The sequence below is a fragment of the Somniosus microcephalus genome, chromosome 9 (genome assembly GCF_052327205.1).
Source record: "Somniosus microcephalus isolate GS21.2 chromosome 9, FLI_Smic_1.0, whole genome shotgun sequence".
NCBI classification, from domain to species: Eukaryota; Metazoa; Chordata; class Chondrichthyes; order Squaliformes; family Somniosidae; genus Somniosus; species Somniosus microcephalus.
In genome coordinates, this window is record NC_140995.1 from 33,476,641 (window position 1) to 33,489,973 (window position 13,333).

General features: G+C 43.5%; 1 protein-coding gene and 1 long non-coding RNA gene across 6 annotated transcripts in view; one reads left to right on the plus strand and one right to left on the minus strand.

Moving 5' to 3' along the window:
• The window catches only part of eloal (elongin A, like), a 124,948-nt gene that overhangs the window by 47,584 nt on the left and 64,031 nt on the right, over positions 1–13,333 (plus strand). For all 5 annotated transcript variants that reach the window (XM_085996484.1, XM_085996483.1, XM_085996480.1 and 2 more), the window contains 2 exons: positions 10,350–10,502; positions 11,077–11,174. In XM_085996484.1, coding sequence (XP_085852610.1) covers positions 10,350–10,502; positions 11,077–11,174 — 251 coding nt within the window. The remainder of the gene's footprint in view (positions 1–10,349; positions 10,503–11,076; positions 11,175–13,333) is intronic.
• LOC147112330 (uncharacterized) overlaps positions 1–13,333 on the minus strand; it is a 57,169-nt gene that overhangs the window by 16,748 nt on the left and 27,088 nt on the right. The window lies entirely within an intron of this gene.

Here is a 13,333-nt window from a genome sequence, read left to right on the forward strand (position 1 = left end):
TAAACATGGGCAGGAATGGGAACTAAACATTCCTAGCTACAACGTATTCAGGGATAAGGAAGGGAAAAAGAAAAGGTGGTGGCAGTATTGATCAAGGATAACATTACAGTTCTACAGAGGGACGGTGTACTAGAGGTTTCAAAGACTGAATCTATTTGGTTAGAATTAAGGAACAGAAAAGGAGCTGTTCCTTTGCTGAGTGTTTACTAAAGACCCTCAAATAGTGAGGAGGAGATTCTGTGAGGAGCAAATCTGTCGGCAAATTTCTGAACAATGTAAAAATAATAGAGCAGTAATAGTATGGGATTTCAATTACCCTAATATATACTAGGGGGAAAACAGAGTCAAGGGCAAGGAGGGTGATTAATTCCTAAAATGTGTACAGGAGAACTTTGTTAATGGCCCAGAAATTCGGGTCCCAACGCGCGAGTACGCACTGGGTACTCGCGCATGGACCCGATGGAAGTGCCGGTTTCTTGCATGCACTACGCATGCGTGGGAAACCGGCACTTCCGATCCTCTGAACGAAGGGGTTCAGAGGTCGAACGCATGCGCGCGGGAGTCTGCGCGTGCGCTTTGAACTTACGTTTTTTTTTTACAGGTTTTTCTGTGAGGGTAAGTCTTTAGATTTTAGAAATGTAAAAACCAGGCGTAAGGACTGCATTTTAAAAGGTAAGTGGTCAATTAATTAAAATTAAAACATTTTTTCCACAGGTTTATTATTTTTAAATACTTTAAAGCAAGGTAAGTTTATTTTTAGCCCTGTTTTTTTTAATAAAATTATTTTTTTCAAAAATTTAAATTATTGTTTTAAAATAGTTATTTAATGTAATTTATAGTTTATTTAAAAGTGTGATATTTTTTTTTTAAATTTATTTGAAGGGTAACTACTGTTTGGGCCCTCAGCATTCATACGTTTTGACAGGTCTTTCTGTCAATCTTGTGAATGGGCTTTTCCCTCCTCCGATTGGCTGCCCATGGCTCACGTGATCCCAGGGGACACATCGCACTAACTACGCCCCTGGGACATGCCAGCACAGCGCGCCGGCCTCTGGGCTAGGCCCCGGAAGAGGAATTCTACGCAGGCCCAGAGCTCAACGCCGGCGTGCTAGGTAAGTGTAGGTCGGGGGCTTGCACCCGCGGGAAGCCCCCGACCTGAATTTCTGGGCCAATGTTTCTAGCCCAACAAGGAATGAAGCAGTGCTGGATCTAGTTCTGGGGAATGATGTAGGGCAAGTGGATTGTGTTTCAATGGGAGAACATCTGTGTAATAGTGATCATAATATAATTAGGCCTAAAGTAGTTATGGAAAGGGACAATGCAAATTCAACGATGAAAATACTCCACTTCACTTCAAGGGTGCCAACTTCACTGATTTTTAGAAGAGATCTAGCACAGATGGACTGGAAACCAGATTGGACAAGAAACAGTAAATGAACAATGTCCGGCCTTCAAGGTGGAGATAGTTTGGGTACAAACCAAGCATATTCTGATATGGAGGATAGTTGGGGCATCCATAGCTAAGGCTCCCTTGATGACGAAATAGAGGTTAAAATAGAACAGAAAGGGACACATCAGGTACAGAATTCAATCAAAAAACAGGCAGAATACAGTGTGAGCAGGGGAAATTTGAAAAAGGATATAAGAAAGGCAAAGAGAGGGTATGAGAAGATTAGCAGGTAACCTAAAATGGACCCAAAAATCTTTTATAAACATAAAAAGTAAAGGATAATTAATGGAATGGTGGAGGCCGATTGGGACAAAAAATGAAATCTTGTGGAGGTAAAGGCATGACTGAGGTACTGAATGAGTACTTTGCTGCTGTCTTTGCTAAAGAGGATGAAATATTGTCGCAGTAGAGGAGTGGGGATGTAGAGATATTGGATAGGATAAAAATAGATAGAAAGGAGGTGCTAAATATGTTGGCATCACTCAAAGTAGACAAGTCACCTGGTCCAAATGGGATATATCCTAGGTTGCTGAGAAAGCTCTGACCACAAAATCTCAATCCTCCTTGGATATTGGAGTAGTGTCAGAGGACTGGAGGATTGCAAATGTTACACCCCTGTTTTTATTTTTTTAAAAAGGGGGAGAGAGATAAACTTGGTAACTACAGGCCAATCAGTCTAATATCAGTGGTGGGAAAACTACTAGAGACCATTTTCAAGGACAAGATTAATTCTCACTTGGAGAAGCATTGGTTAGTAAGGGACAGCCAGCATGAATTTGTTAAAGGCAAATGATTAGTAGATGTTTTATATACGGACTTTCAAAAGGCATTTGTCAAAGTTCCTCATAAGACTTTTTCGGAAAATAGAAGCACATGGTATTAAAGGGACGGTGATAACTTTGGTAAGAAATTGGCTACGGGTTAGGAGGCAGAGAGTAGTGGTGAATGGATGTTTTTCGGACTGGACAGAAGTATGCAGTGATCGGTATTAGGACCATTGCTTTTCTTGTATATACATGACCTGGACTTGGATGTAGGGAGTATAATTTCAAAGTTTGCTGATGATTTAAAACTTGTAATGTAGTAAATAGTGAGTAGGATAGTAGCAGGCTTCAGGAGGACATACAGACTGGTGAAATGGGCAGACACATGGCAGATGCAATTGAATGCGGATAAGTGTGAAGTGATGCGGAGAAACAACATTGAGAGGCAGTATAATCTAAATGGTATGATTTTGAGGGGGCTGCAAGAAGAGAGGGTCCTGGTGGTGCATATTTACAAATCTTTGAAGGTGGCAGGGCAAGTTGAGAAGGTGGTTAAGAAAGTGTATGGGATACTTGGCTTTGTAAATGGGGGCATTGTATACAAAAACAAGGAAGCCATGCTCAACCCTTACAAATCTCTGTTTAGGGCTCAGCTGGACAATTCTGGGCACCACACTTTAGGAAGGATGTCAAGGCCTTTGGGATTACAAAGGGGTTTTACCAGGGATGAGGGAGTTTAGTTATGTGGAGAGATCCTTAGAGCAGCAAAGGTTAAAAGGGGAGACCTAATGGATGTATTCAAAATTGAGGGGTTTTGTTAGAGCAGGTAAGGAGAAACTCTTTTCTCCAGCAAGTGTGTCATTAAACAGAGGTCATAGCTTTAAAATTGTGGTGTATGTGCCTTTTAAGAGCCCCAGGTGTGCGTAATGCCGATAATTGCCACTTGGGCTATATAAGCCTGTGTATTGTGTATATCCTTTAGAACCCCCCCCACACCCCCCCCCCCCCCCCCCCCCACCCCCCCCCCCCCCCCCCCCCCCCCCCACCCCCCCCCCCCCCCCCCCCCCCAGACTTGCTTAGTAAATACCTATGAACCAACTCCTGTCTTCAGTGTCTTTATCTACACACGGACACTACAGTGGCGACGAGGATGGGATGGGGCGGACGTGTAGTGCTTTACCCCATTGTTTTTTAAGAACTTTCTGAATTCTTCGGGACACAAATTGCGGTCCATTATCAGAACATATCTGCTCCGGCAGCCATTCCTGGCAAATATGGTCCTTAATACTGTGATGGTTTTTTCCGTGGTGGTGGAGGACATCTTTATTACCTCCGGCCACTTGGAGTGTGCATCAACTACGATTAAGAACATTGAGTCCATAAATGGACCAGCAAAGTCGATGTGCACCCTTTGCCAGGGAGATGAGGGCCACTCCCATGGATGTAGAGGGGCCTGTGGCGGAGCATTTTGGACCTTCTGGCATCCTAGGCAGCTCTTGGTCATGTCTTCGATGTCTCCATCGATACCTGGCCACCATACAAATGCCCTAGCTAGGTTCTTAATTTTCACTCCACCCATGGAAAAAGACAAAGACGGCCTGGAAATAAGGGTTCTAAATTGGGGGAATGCTGATTTTAATATGATAAGGCAGGATCTGGCCAAAGTGGACTGGGAGCAGCTACTTATAGGAAAATCCACATCAAAACAGTGGGAGACTTTCAGAAGGGAAATAGAGAGAGTACAATGCCAGCATGTTCCTGTAAAGGTCAAGGGTGGGACCAACAAGCAAAGGGAACCTTGGATGACAAGGGATATACAAAAATGCATTAGAAATAAAAGGGGGGCTTTTGGCAGTTACAAAAGACAGAAGAAGCCCTAGAGGAGTATAAAAAGTGCAGGGGCATACTTAAAAAAGAAATTAGGAGGGCGAGGAGGGGCCATGAAATAACACTGGCGAGCAAAATAAAGGAAAATCCTAAGATGTTTTATAAGTATATTAAGGGCAAGAGGATAACCAGGGAAAGGGTAGGGCCCATTAGGGACCAAAGTGGCAATCTGTGTGTAGAGCCAGATGAAGTAGGCGGGGTTTTAAATGAATTTTTTGCATCTGTGTTCACTATGGAGAAAGACGATGCAGACATAGAAATCGGGCAAGGGGACTGTGACATACTTGAACATATTAGCATCGAGAGGGAGGAGGTGCTAGCAGTTTTAGCGGGCCAAAAAGTGGATAAATCCCCAGGCCCGGACGAGATGTATCCCAGGCTGCTGTGGGAGGCAAAGGATGAGATTGCAGGGGCTCTGACACAAATTTTCAGAACCTCTCTGGCCACAGGGGATGTACCAGAGGACTGGAGAACAGCTAATGTAGTACCATTATACAAGAAGGGTAGCAGGGATAAACCAGGGAATTACAGGCCAGTGAGCCTAACATCTGTGGTAGGGAAATTATTGGAAAAAATTCTGAGGGACAAAATTAGTCTCCACTTGGAGAGGCAAGGATTAATCGGGGATAGTCAGCATGGCTTTGTCAAGGGTAAATCATGTCTGACAAATCTGATTGAATTTTTCGAGGGGGTGACTAGTGGGGTGGATGAGGGAAATGCTGTGGATGTGGTTTACATGGACTTCAGTAAAGCTTTTGACAAAGTCCCGCATAGGAGACTGGTCAAGAAGGTAAGAGCCCATGGGATCCAGGGTGCCTTGGCGCATTGGATCCTAAACTGGCTGAGTGGCAGGAGGCAGAGGGTGATGGTCGAAGGTTGCTTTTGTGACTGGAGGCCTGTGTCCAGTGGGGTGCCTCAGGGATCGGTGCTGGGTCCCTTGTTGTTTGTGATCTACATAGATGATTTGGATGAGAATGTAAAAGGTATGATCAGTAAGTTCGCAGATGACACGAAAATTGGTGGGGTGGTAAATTGCGAGGAGGAAAGCCTCCGGCTACAGGACGATATAAACGGGTTGGTCAGATGGGCGGAAAAGTGGCAAATGGAATTTAACCCGGAAAAGTGCGAGGTGATGCATTTTGGACGGACAAATAAGGCAAGGGAATACACAATGAGTGGTAGGACCCTAGGAAGTACAGAGGGTCAGAGGGACCTTGGTGTACATGTACATAGATCCCTGAAGGCAGCGGAACAGGTAGATAAGGTGGCTAAAAAGGCATATGGGATACTTGCCTTCATTAGCCGAGGCATAGAATATAAGAGCAGGGAGGTTATGATGGAGCTGTACAAAACGCTGGTGAGGCCACAGCTGGAGTACTGTGTGCAGTTCTGGTCGCCTCACTATAGGAAGGATGTGATTGCTTTGGAGAGGGTGCAAAGAAGATTCACCAGGATGTTACCTGGGATGGAGCGCCTCAGCTATGAAGAAAGACTAAACAGGCTGGGGTTGTTTTCCTTGGAGCAAAGAAGGCTGAGGGGGGACCTGATTGAGGTGTACAAAATGATGAGGGGCATAGATAGGGTAGACAGAGGAACTTTTCCCCTTAGTAGGGGGGTCAATAACAAGGGGGCATAGATTCAGGGTAAGGGGCAGGAGATTTAGAGGGGATTTGAGGAGGAACTTTTTCACCCAGAGGGTGGTTGGAATGTGGAACTCCATGCCTAAAAGGGTGGTAGAGGCAGGAACCCTCACAACATTCAAGAAGCATTTGGATGAGCACTTGAAATGCCATTGCATAAAAGGCTATGGACCAAATGCTGGAAAATGGGATTAGACTGGACAGGGATGGATGGGCGGCGCAGACACGATGGGCCGAAGGGCCTCTTTCTGTGCTGTATGACTCTATGAGATGCCCCTCGTGAAGCTCCTTTCACACTTTATCCTGGAGTTTGGGTGGAATCACCACTCTGGATCCACACATCAAGGTTCCTCGGCACACTGACAGCTGTTCTCTTCTTTGCGAGAATGCTGGCAACAGTGGTTCGCCATGTGCTGGCCAAAAATAATTGGCAAAATAACTAGAGGGAAAATGAGAGAAATTTCTTCAGCGGGTTGTTGAGATCTGGAATGCACTACCTGAAAGGGTGGTGGAATCAGATTCCATAGGAACTTATAAAAGGCAATTGAACGTGTACTTGAAGAGGACTAATTTGCAGGGTAGTGGGGGAAAAAGCTGGGTTGTGGAACTAAATTGGACAGCTCTTACAAAGAGCTATGACTGGCCAAATTGCCTCCATCTGTGCTGTAAGATTCTGTGATGAGGGCATAGGGGCAGTGTGGAGACAGATACTCAAATAAGGCCTGTGCGTGCAAAAGCAAAATACTGCGGATGCTGGAAATCTGAAATAAAAACAGAAAATGCTGGAAATACTCAGCAGGTCAGGCAGCATCTGTAGAGAGAAACAGTTAACGTTTCAGGTCGATGACCCTTCGTCAGAACTGGAAAAAGTTGGAGATGTAACAGATTTTTAAGCAAGTGTAGGGGCAGGGAAAGGGGGGAGGGGAGGAAAGAACAAAAGGGAAGGACTGTGACAGGGTTGAAAGCAGGAGAGATTAAAAGACAAAAGGGATGATGGTGCAAGGCAAAAGGAGATGATAATGGGACAAGTTAAACAAAGGATGACTCTAGATGAGGTGTAAACAGCAATGGCAGAATGATTAACAGCTGCCATATGAGAAAAAGAAATAAGGACTGAGTTTATGGTCTGAAATTGTTGAACTTTATGCTGAGTCCAGAAGGCTGTAAAGTGCCTAATTGAAAGATGAGGTGCTGTTCCTCGAGCTTACGTTGAGCTTCGTTGGAACAGTGTAAGAGGCCGAGGACGGAAGAGGTCAGAGTGGGAGTGGAGCGGAGAATTAAAGTGACAGGCGACTGGAAGCTCGGTCACGCTTACGGACCAAACGGAGGATTTGGTCTTCCCAATGTAGAGGAGACCGCATCATGAGCAGCGAATACAGTACACTAAATTACAAGTACAAGTAAATCGCTGTTTCACCTGGAAGGAGTGTTTGGGGCCCTGGAGTGGGAAGGGAGGAGGTAAAAGGGCAGGTGTTGCATCTCCTGCGCTTGCACGGGAAGGTGCCGTGGGAAGGGGACGGGGGTGTTGGGTGTGATAGGAGTGGACCAGGGTGTTGCGGAGGGACCGGTCCCTTCGGAATGCTGGGAGGGGAGGGGAAGAGATGTGTTTGATGGTGGGATCATGCTGGAGATGGTGGAAATGGCAGAGAATGATCCGTTGCATGTGGAGGCTGGTGGGTGAAAGGCGAGGACAAGGGGAACCCTATTATGTTTCTGGGAGGCAGGGGAATGGGTGAGAGCAGAAGTGCAGGAAATAGAATGGACATGGTCAAGTGCCGTGTCAACCACTGTAGAGGGGAATCCTCGATTGAGGAAAAAGGAAGACATATTTGAAGCACTAGTATGGAAGGTGGCATCGTCGGAGCAGATGCGGTGGAGACAGAGAAACTGGGAGAATGGAATAGAGTCCTATTTAGAGTCCTTGCAGGAAGCAGGGTGGGAGGAAATGTAGTCCAGGTAGCTGTGAGAGTCAGTGGGCTTATAGTGAATGTTTGTCAGTAGCCTATCTCCAGAAATGGAGACCGAGAAGTCGAGGATGCGAAGAGTCTGAGATGGACCATGTGAAGGTGAGGGAAGGGTGGAAATTGGAAGCAAAGTGAATGAAATTTTCTAGTTCAGGGCGAGAGTAGGAAACGGCACTGATACAGTCATCAAAGAGGTAAGGGAGGGGACCTGAGTAGGACTGGAACAAAGAATGTTCCACATATCCCACGGAAAGGCAGGCATAGCTAGGACCCATGCGGGTTCCCATAGCAATACCTCTAATTTGGAGGAAGTGAGTGGAGTCAAAGGAGAAGTTGTTCAATGGGGGAACAAGTTCAGGAGGGTAGTGGTGGATGGGTACTAGTTGTTCAAGGAAGAAGTGGAGTGCCCTCAGGCCATCCTGCTGGGGGATGGAGGTGTAGAAGGATTGGATCTCCATCGTGAAAAGGAAACGGTTGGGGCCAGGGAACTGGAAACTGTTAAACTGGCGGAGGGCGTCGGAAGAGTTGCGGTTGTAGGTGGGAAGAGACTGGACAAGGAGAAAAAAGAGTCGAGATAAGTTCCGTGGGACAAGAACAGGCTGAAGCAGGGCAGTCCTGTTTGTGGATCTTGGGAAGGAGGTAGAAACTGGCTGTGCGTGGTTGGGGAGCTATGAGATTGGCAGCCATGGAGGGAAGATCGCCAGAGGACTGTGCATGTATACACATAGCATAAGGAATATGGCAAATGAGTTAGCAGCACAAATTCAGCTTAAAGGGTATTATGTAGTAGCAACTACAGAAACCTGGCTGTGAATGGGAGCTAAATATTCCAGGCTCTAGAATCTTTAGAAGGGACTGGGAAATTGAGAGAGGAGAAGGAGCAACAATATTGATAAGACACAGTTACAGCAGTGCAAAGAAAGGAATTCAGTAAGGGTGGGCAGGCAATGGAAACCGTATGGGTAAGAACCAAGGAACAGTAAAGGATGCAAGACTCTGGGAGTTGTCTACAGACCTCCTGGCAGTAGTGATGTAGTGGGTGGTGGTGTGTATCAATATGAATGGGGGATTTTAATTTTCAAATAGACTGGAAGAAGGGAAAATCTTGCGAATCGTGCCCATAAAGGATTGCTTTTGAGGGGGAAAGGTGAGAATCAAGACCAAGGTTTTAAATTCAAGTACGGGAGAGCTATAAGAACAACAACTTGCATTTTTATATAGCACCTTTAACATAGCAACATGTCCCAAGGCTCTTCACAGGAGCTTTATCGAGCAAAATTTGATACCGAGCCACAAAAGGAGATATTAGGACAGGGGTCAAAGAGGTAGGTTTTCAGGAGCGTCTTAAAGGAGGAGAGGTAGAGAGGCGGGAGAGGTTTAGGGAGAGAATTCCAGAGCTTAGGGCCTCGACAGCTGAAGGCACGGCCCCCAGTGGTGCAGCGATGAAAATCAGGGATGCACAAGAGGCCAGAATTGGAGGAGCGACGAGATCGCGAAGGGTTGTAGGACTGGAAAGCAACAAAAGGATACAAAGAAAGAAAGGAGTATAAAAAAAATCTTGCAAGGGATATCAAAACTAACATTTATAAATATATTGAGTGAGTGATAAGGGGCATTAATGGCCCATTAAAGACAGATGCAGGTGATACTATAATGGATAATAAGGAAATGGCAGACTTGTTAAGTGAATACTTTCTGTCTGTTTCAACAGTGGTGGAAAAGGACAAAATACTAGCAGTACAAGAAAACCGATTAATAAGTCCAGGGGAAGAACTTATTAAATTTTAATATGTAAGAAAATAATGGGACTTAAGATGGACAAATCTCCAGATCCTGATGGTTTCCACCGTAGGGTATTAAAAGGAAACGGGTGCGGAAATTGCAGATGTGTTATGTCATAATTTGCCAAAGTTCCCTAGATTTGGGAATTATGTCTGCATTATTCAAGAACGGAGGGAGGAAGAATCCAGAAAACTACAGACCCGTCGTCGGTCACTGGAATCTATCATCCGGGAAAGAATGACCGAGCACTTGAACAAGTATGAGCTGCTCCGAGTCACCGAAAGGGTAGTGGAAATCTGGAACTTACTCCCCCAAAAATTAGGTCAAGTGAAATCTTCAAGACTAAGATCAATAGACTTTTGTTAGGCAAGGGTATCAATAGCTATGGAACAGGGGTAGGTACAGGAAACTCTTTTTACCGGCACCTAAATAACCGGAAATCTCTCTCAACCGGCAAAATTCAGGAGTAGGTTCAGGTAAGTTTTACTTCATATTAGTGGCTGTGTAACCAGGGTTCCTGGATCTGTGGCCATGTAACCGGGGTTCCTGCACCTGTTGCCATGCAACAGGGACGTCTGGATCTGTGGCCGTGTACGGGGCTCTTGTACCTAAGTAAGTATACCTCTCTGTAATCCGGACTTTTTGATCAACCGGCAGCACGCCGGTCCTGTCGGTGCCGGATAAAACAAGAGTTTCCTGTAAATGGAGTTGAGGTACAGGTCAGTTACGATCTAATTGAATGGCGGAACAGGCTCGAGGGGCTGAATGGCCCATTCCTGTTCCTAATTCCTTAAGTTTAGTTAATTGAAGGTAATTTTCTTGTATCTGAAATTGAAAATAATTTTTCTCTTTGTACCAACAGCAACACCCAACATTTCTGATAGTACAGTGGAGTTTACTGGTCGGAGATTAAACTGTAAAATGCAGGTGTACTCTGGCTCTAAAACAACCAGCCTTTTGAAGATGATGTCTCTGTATGAACAGTGCATTCGAGTCCTTCAGAACAACATTGACTGTAAGGAATTAGGAACACCATTTTTCATTGTTCTTTTTTAAATAGATGCCAGAGGAGAAATAAAAATAGAAAAGGTACAAATAATATAACACGTTAGCATAAATAGTTTTTTTTTAAAACATTTTGTACCTTTTCTTCCCTGTATTGTGTGTGCACATATCAATGGAGAAAACAGAGATGATCACTTATTTCTAGCATTTGGACAGTGCTGCTCTGTAATTGACTGCTGGAACATCCTTAAGGACCCACCTTCCTACAGTCTGGTGGAGCTGAATCTCGAGTAGAAAAGCATACAACCTAGTGTACCTCAGAATTATGTTAATTGCATGTTTATGGAAAATATTTAAAACTTCTGTTTTGTGGACTGTTGCCCTTTATGGAACTAAATGCTCTTTTGTTTTTACATATTCCAAAACAATAAACTGTAACTTTGCTAAAGCAGAAGGAATGGTTAAAATGTGTCCAGACTTTATTTTTGTAACTGAAGCAGTTACAGGTAATCTTTATACAGTCAAGTGCTTATATGTGGACAAAATGTTGATTTTTTTATTCTTCCTCTCCCCCATCCCCCAAGCTATTCATGAAGTAGGTGGTGTGCCATTTGAGATTATTGAGCCAGTGCTTGAACGATGTACTTCAGAACAGCTCTATCGAATTGAGGAATGCAACCCGGTGAGGAAACTTGCTATATAAGACACAAGTTCATGTTGACAAGTAAATAGCAACTGACTAGTACTATTTCGAAGTTTGTTCTTGAACTACCTTTCTAGTTCATGATGGTAAAATATCTGGGGTGTACATAGTAAAATATAGCATTGTTTACAACGCCGAGCTATTTTGTGCCATGTTTGCCTCGAGAATAATGTAAGCACCGTTGCAGTAGTATTATTTTAGTCCTAGATATAATTTTAATTTTTGTTTCAACTCTGGGGCTCGAGTTTTAGTCTTCAGAAGAAATTTTGTCCTAATTTTAGTTTAGTCGTTTGCTTCCAAACTTTTGTTGTAATTTAGTTTTAGTCAAGTGTGTAGTTTCTGGCTTCCATATTTTTGCTTATGTCTTCATTTTCATTCAAATTGTTTTGCCTCTTACACAACTAAAGTCCAGAAAAATAGTAAAGTGAAAAGCTTATGCTCATATGATGACTAAGATTTGATTTGTTGGTTTAAATTTCCAACAGCTGCTCTTAAAGTTGTGGACCACTGACTGCTTTTAAATTTATCTTAGAAAATTATGTTTCTATATCTTGAATTTTAGTTTCATTTTGGCCTCGGTCACCAAGACATTTTGTCCTTATTTTAGCTCGAGTTGTCAAAGTTGTTGCAGTCCTTGACTGCTTTATTCATCATTTGAGTCGATGTAAACAAGGCATCATAATAGTGTACCATTTTTGGAATGCAGTCACCTATTTTAGTCTCAATTGCATCATATCAGTTGATTAGCTCACAGAATAAGTTTTCCAAACACTTCAGAATTGTATCCCTTTTAAGAACAGTTCTTGTCCATTGCCTGGATTTTAAAATCTCACTTGTTTAAGGTGCTGAGGCAACTAAATTTGTTCTTTTTTAGGTAGGTCTATGCTTTGATAGTAACCACATCTTGGTGTATGTCATATGTTCTACATTAGATCAGGAAAGCAATATTTTATATTCAGAAGCTTTTAATAAAACTTGAAGTTTATTAATGTTTTTGGGTCTTTTCTACCTTTGTTTAGCTTATTGCTTAGCCTTCTATTGCACACACATATCTATCGTTTAGCTACATAAGCTGCCTTTAATGAGCAATATCGCCACTTCAATATTCAGGAAGGACAGGATAAAAGGAAAAGGAGGTGGGGTAGCATTGCTGGTTAAAGAGGAGATTAACACAATAGTAAGGAAGGATATTAGCTCTGATGATGTGGAATCTGTATGGGCAGAGCTGAGAAATACCAAGGGGCAGAAAATGTTAGTGGGAGTGGTATATAGACCGCCAAACAGTAATGCTGAGGTTGGGGATGGCATTAAATGGGAAATTAGAGACGTGTGCAATAAGGTCACAGCAGTTATGGGTGACTTTAATCTACATATAGATTGGGCTAACCAAATTAGTAACAATACTGTGGAAGAGGAATTCCTGGAGTGCATATGGGATGGTTTCCTGGACCAATATGTCGAGGAACCAACTAGAGATCAGGCCATCTTAGACTGGGTATTATGTAATGAGAGAGGATTAATTAGCAACCTTGTTGTGCGAGGCCCCTTGGGGAGCAGCGATCATAATAATATGATGGAATTATTCATTAAAATGGAGAGTGAAGTAGTTGACTCGGAGACTAGGGTCCTGAATTTAAATAAAGGAAACTATGATGGTATAAGGCACGAGTTGGCTAGGATTGATTGGGGAATGTTACTCAAAGGGTTGACAGTGGATAGGCAATGGCAAACATTTAAAGATCGCATGGATGAACTACAGAATTTGTTCATCCCTGTTTGGCATAAAAATAAAACAAAAAAGGTGACTCAACCATGGCTAGCTAGGGAAATTAGGGATAGCATAAGTTGCAAACAGAGGACATATAATCTGGCCAGAAAAAGCAGTAAACCTGAGGATTGGGAGCAGTTCAGGATTCAGCAAAGGAGGACAAAGGGATTAATTAAGAGGGGGGGAAATAGAGTATGAGAGTAAGCTTGCAGGGAACATAAAAACTGACTGTAAAAGCTTCTATAGATATGTGAAGAGAAAAGATTGGTGAAGTCAAGCGTAGGTCCCTTGCAGTCAGAATCAGGGAAATTTATAATGGGGAACAAAGAAATGGCCAACCAATTAAATACATACTTTGGTTCTGTCTTCA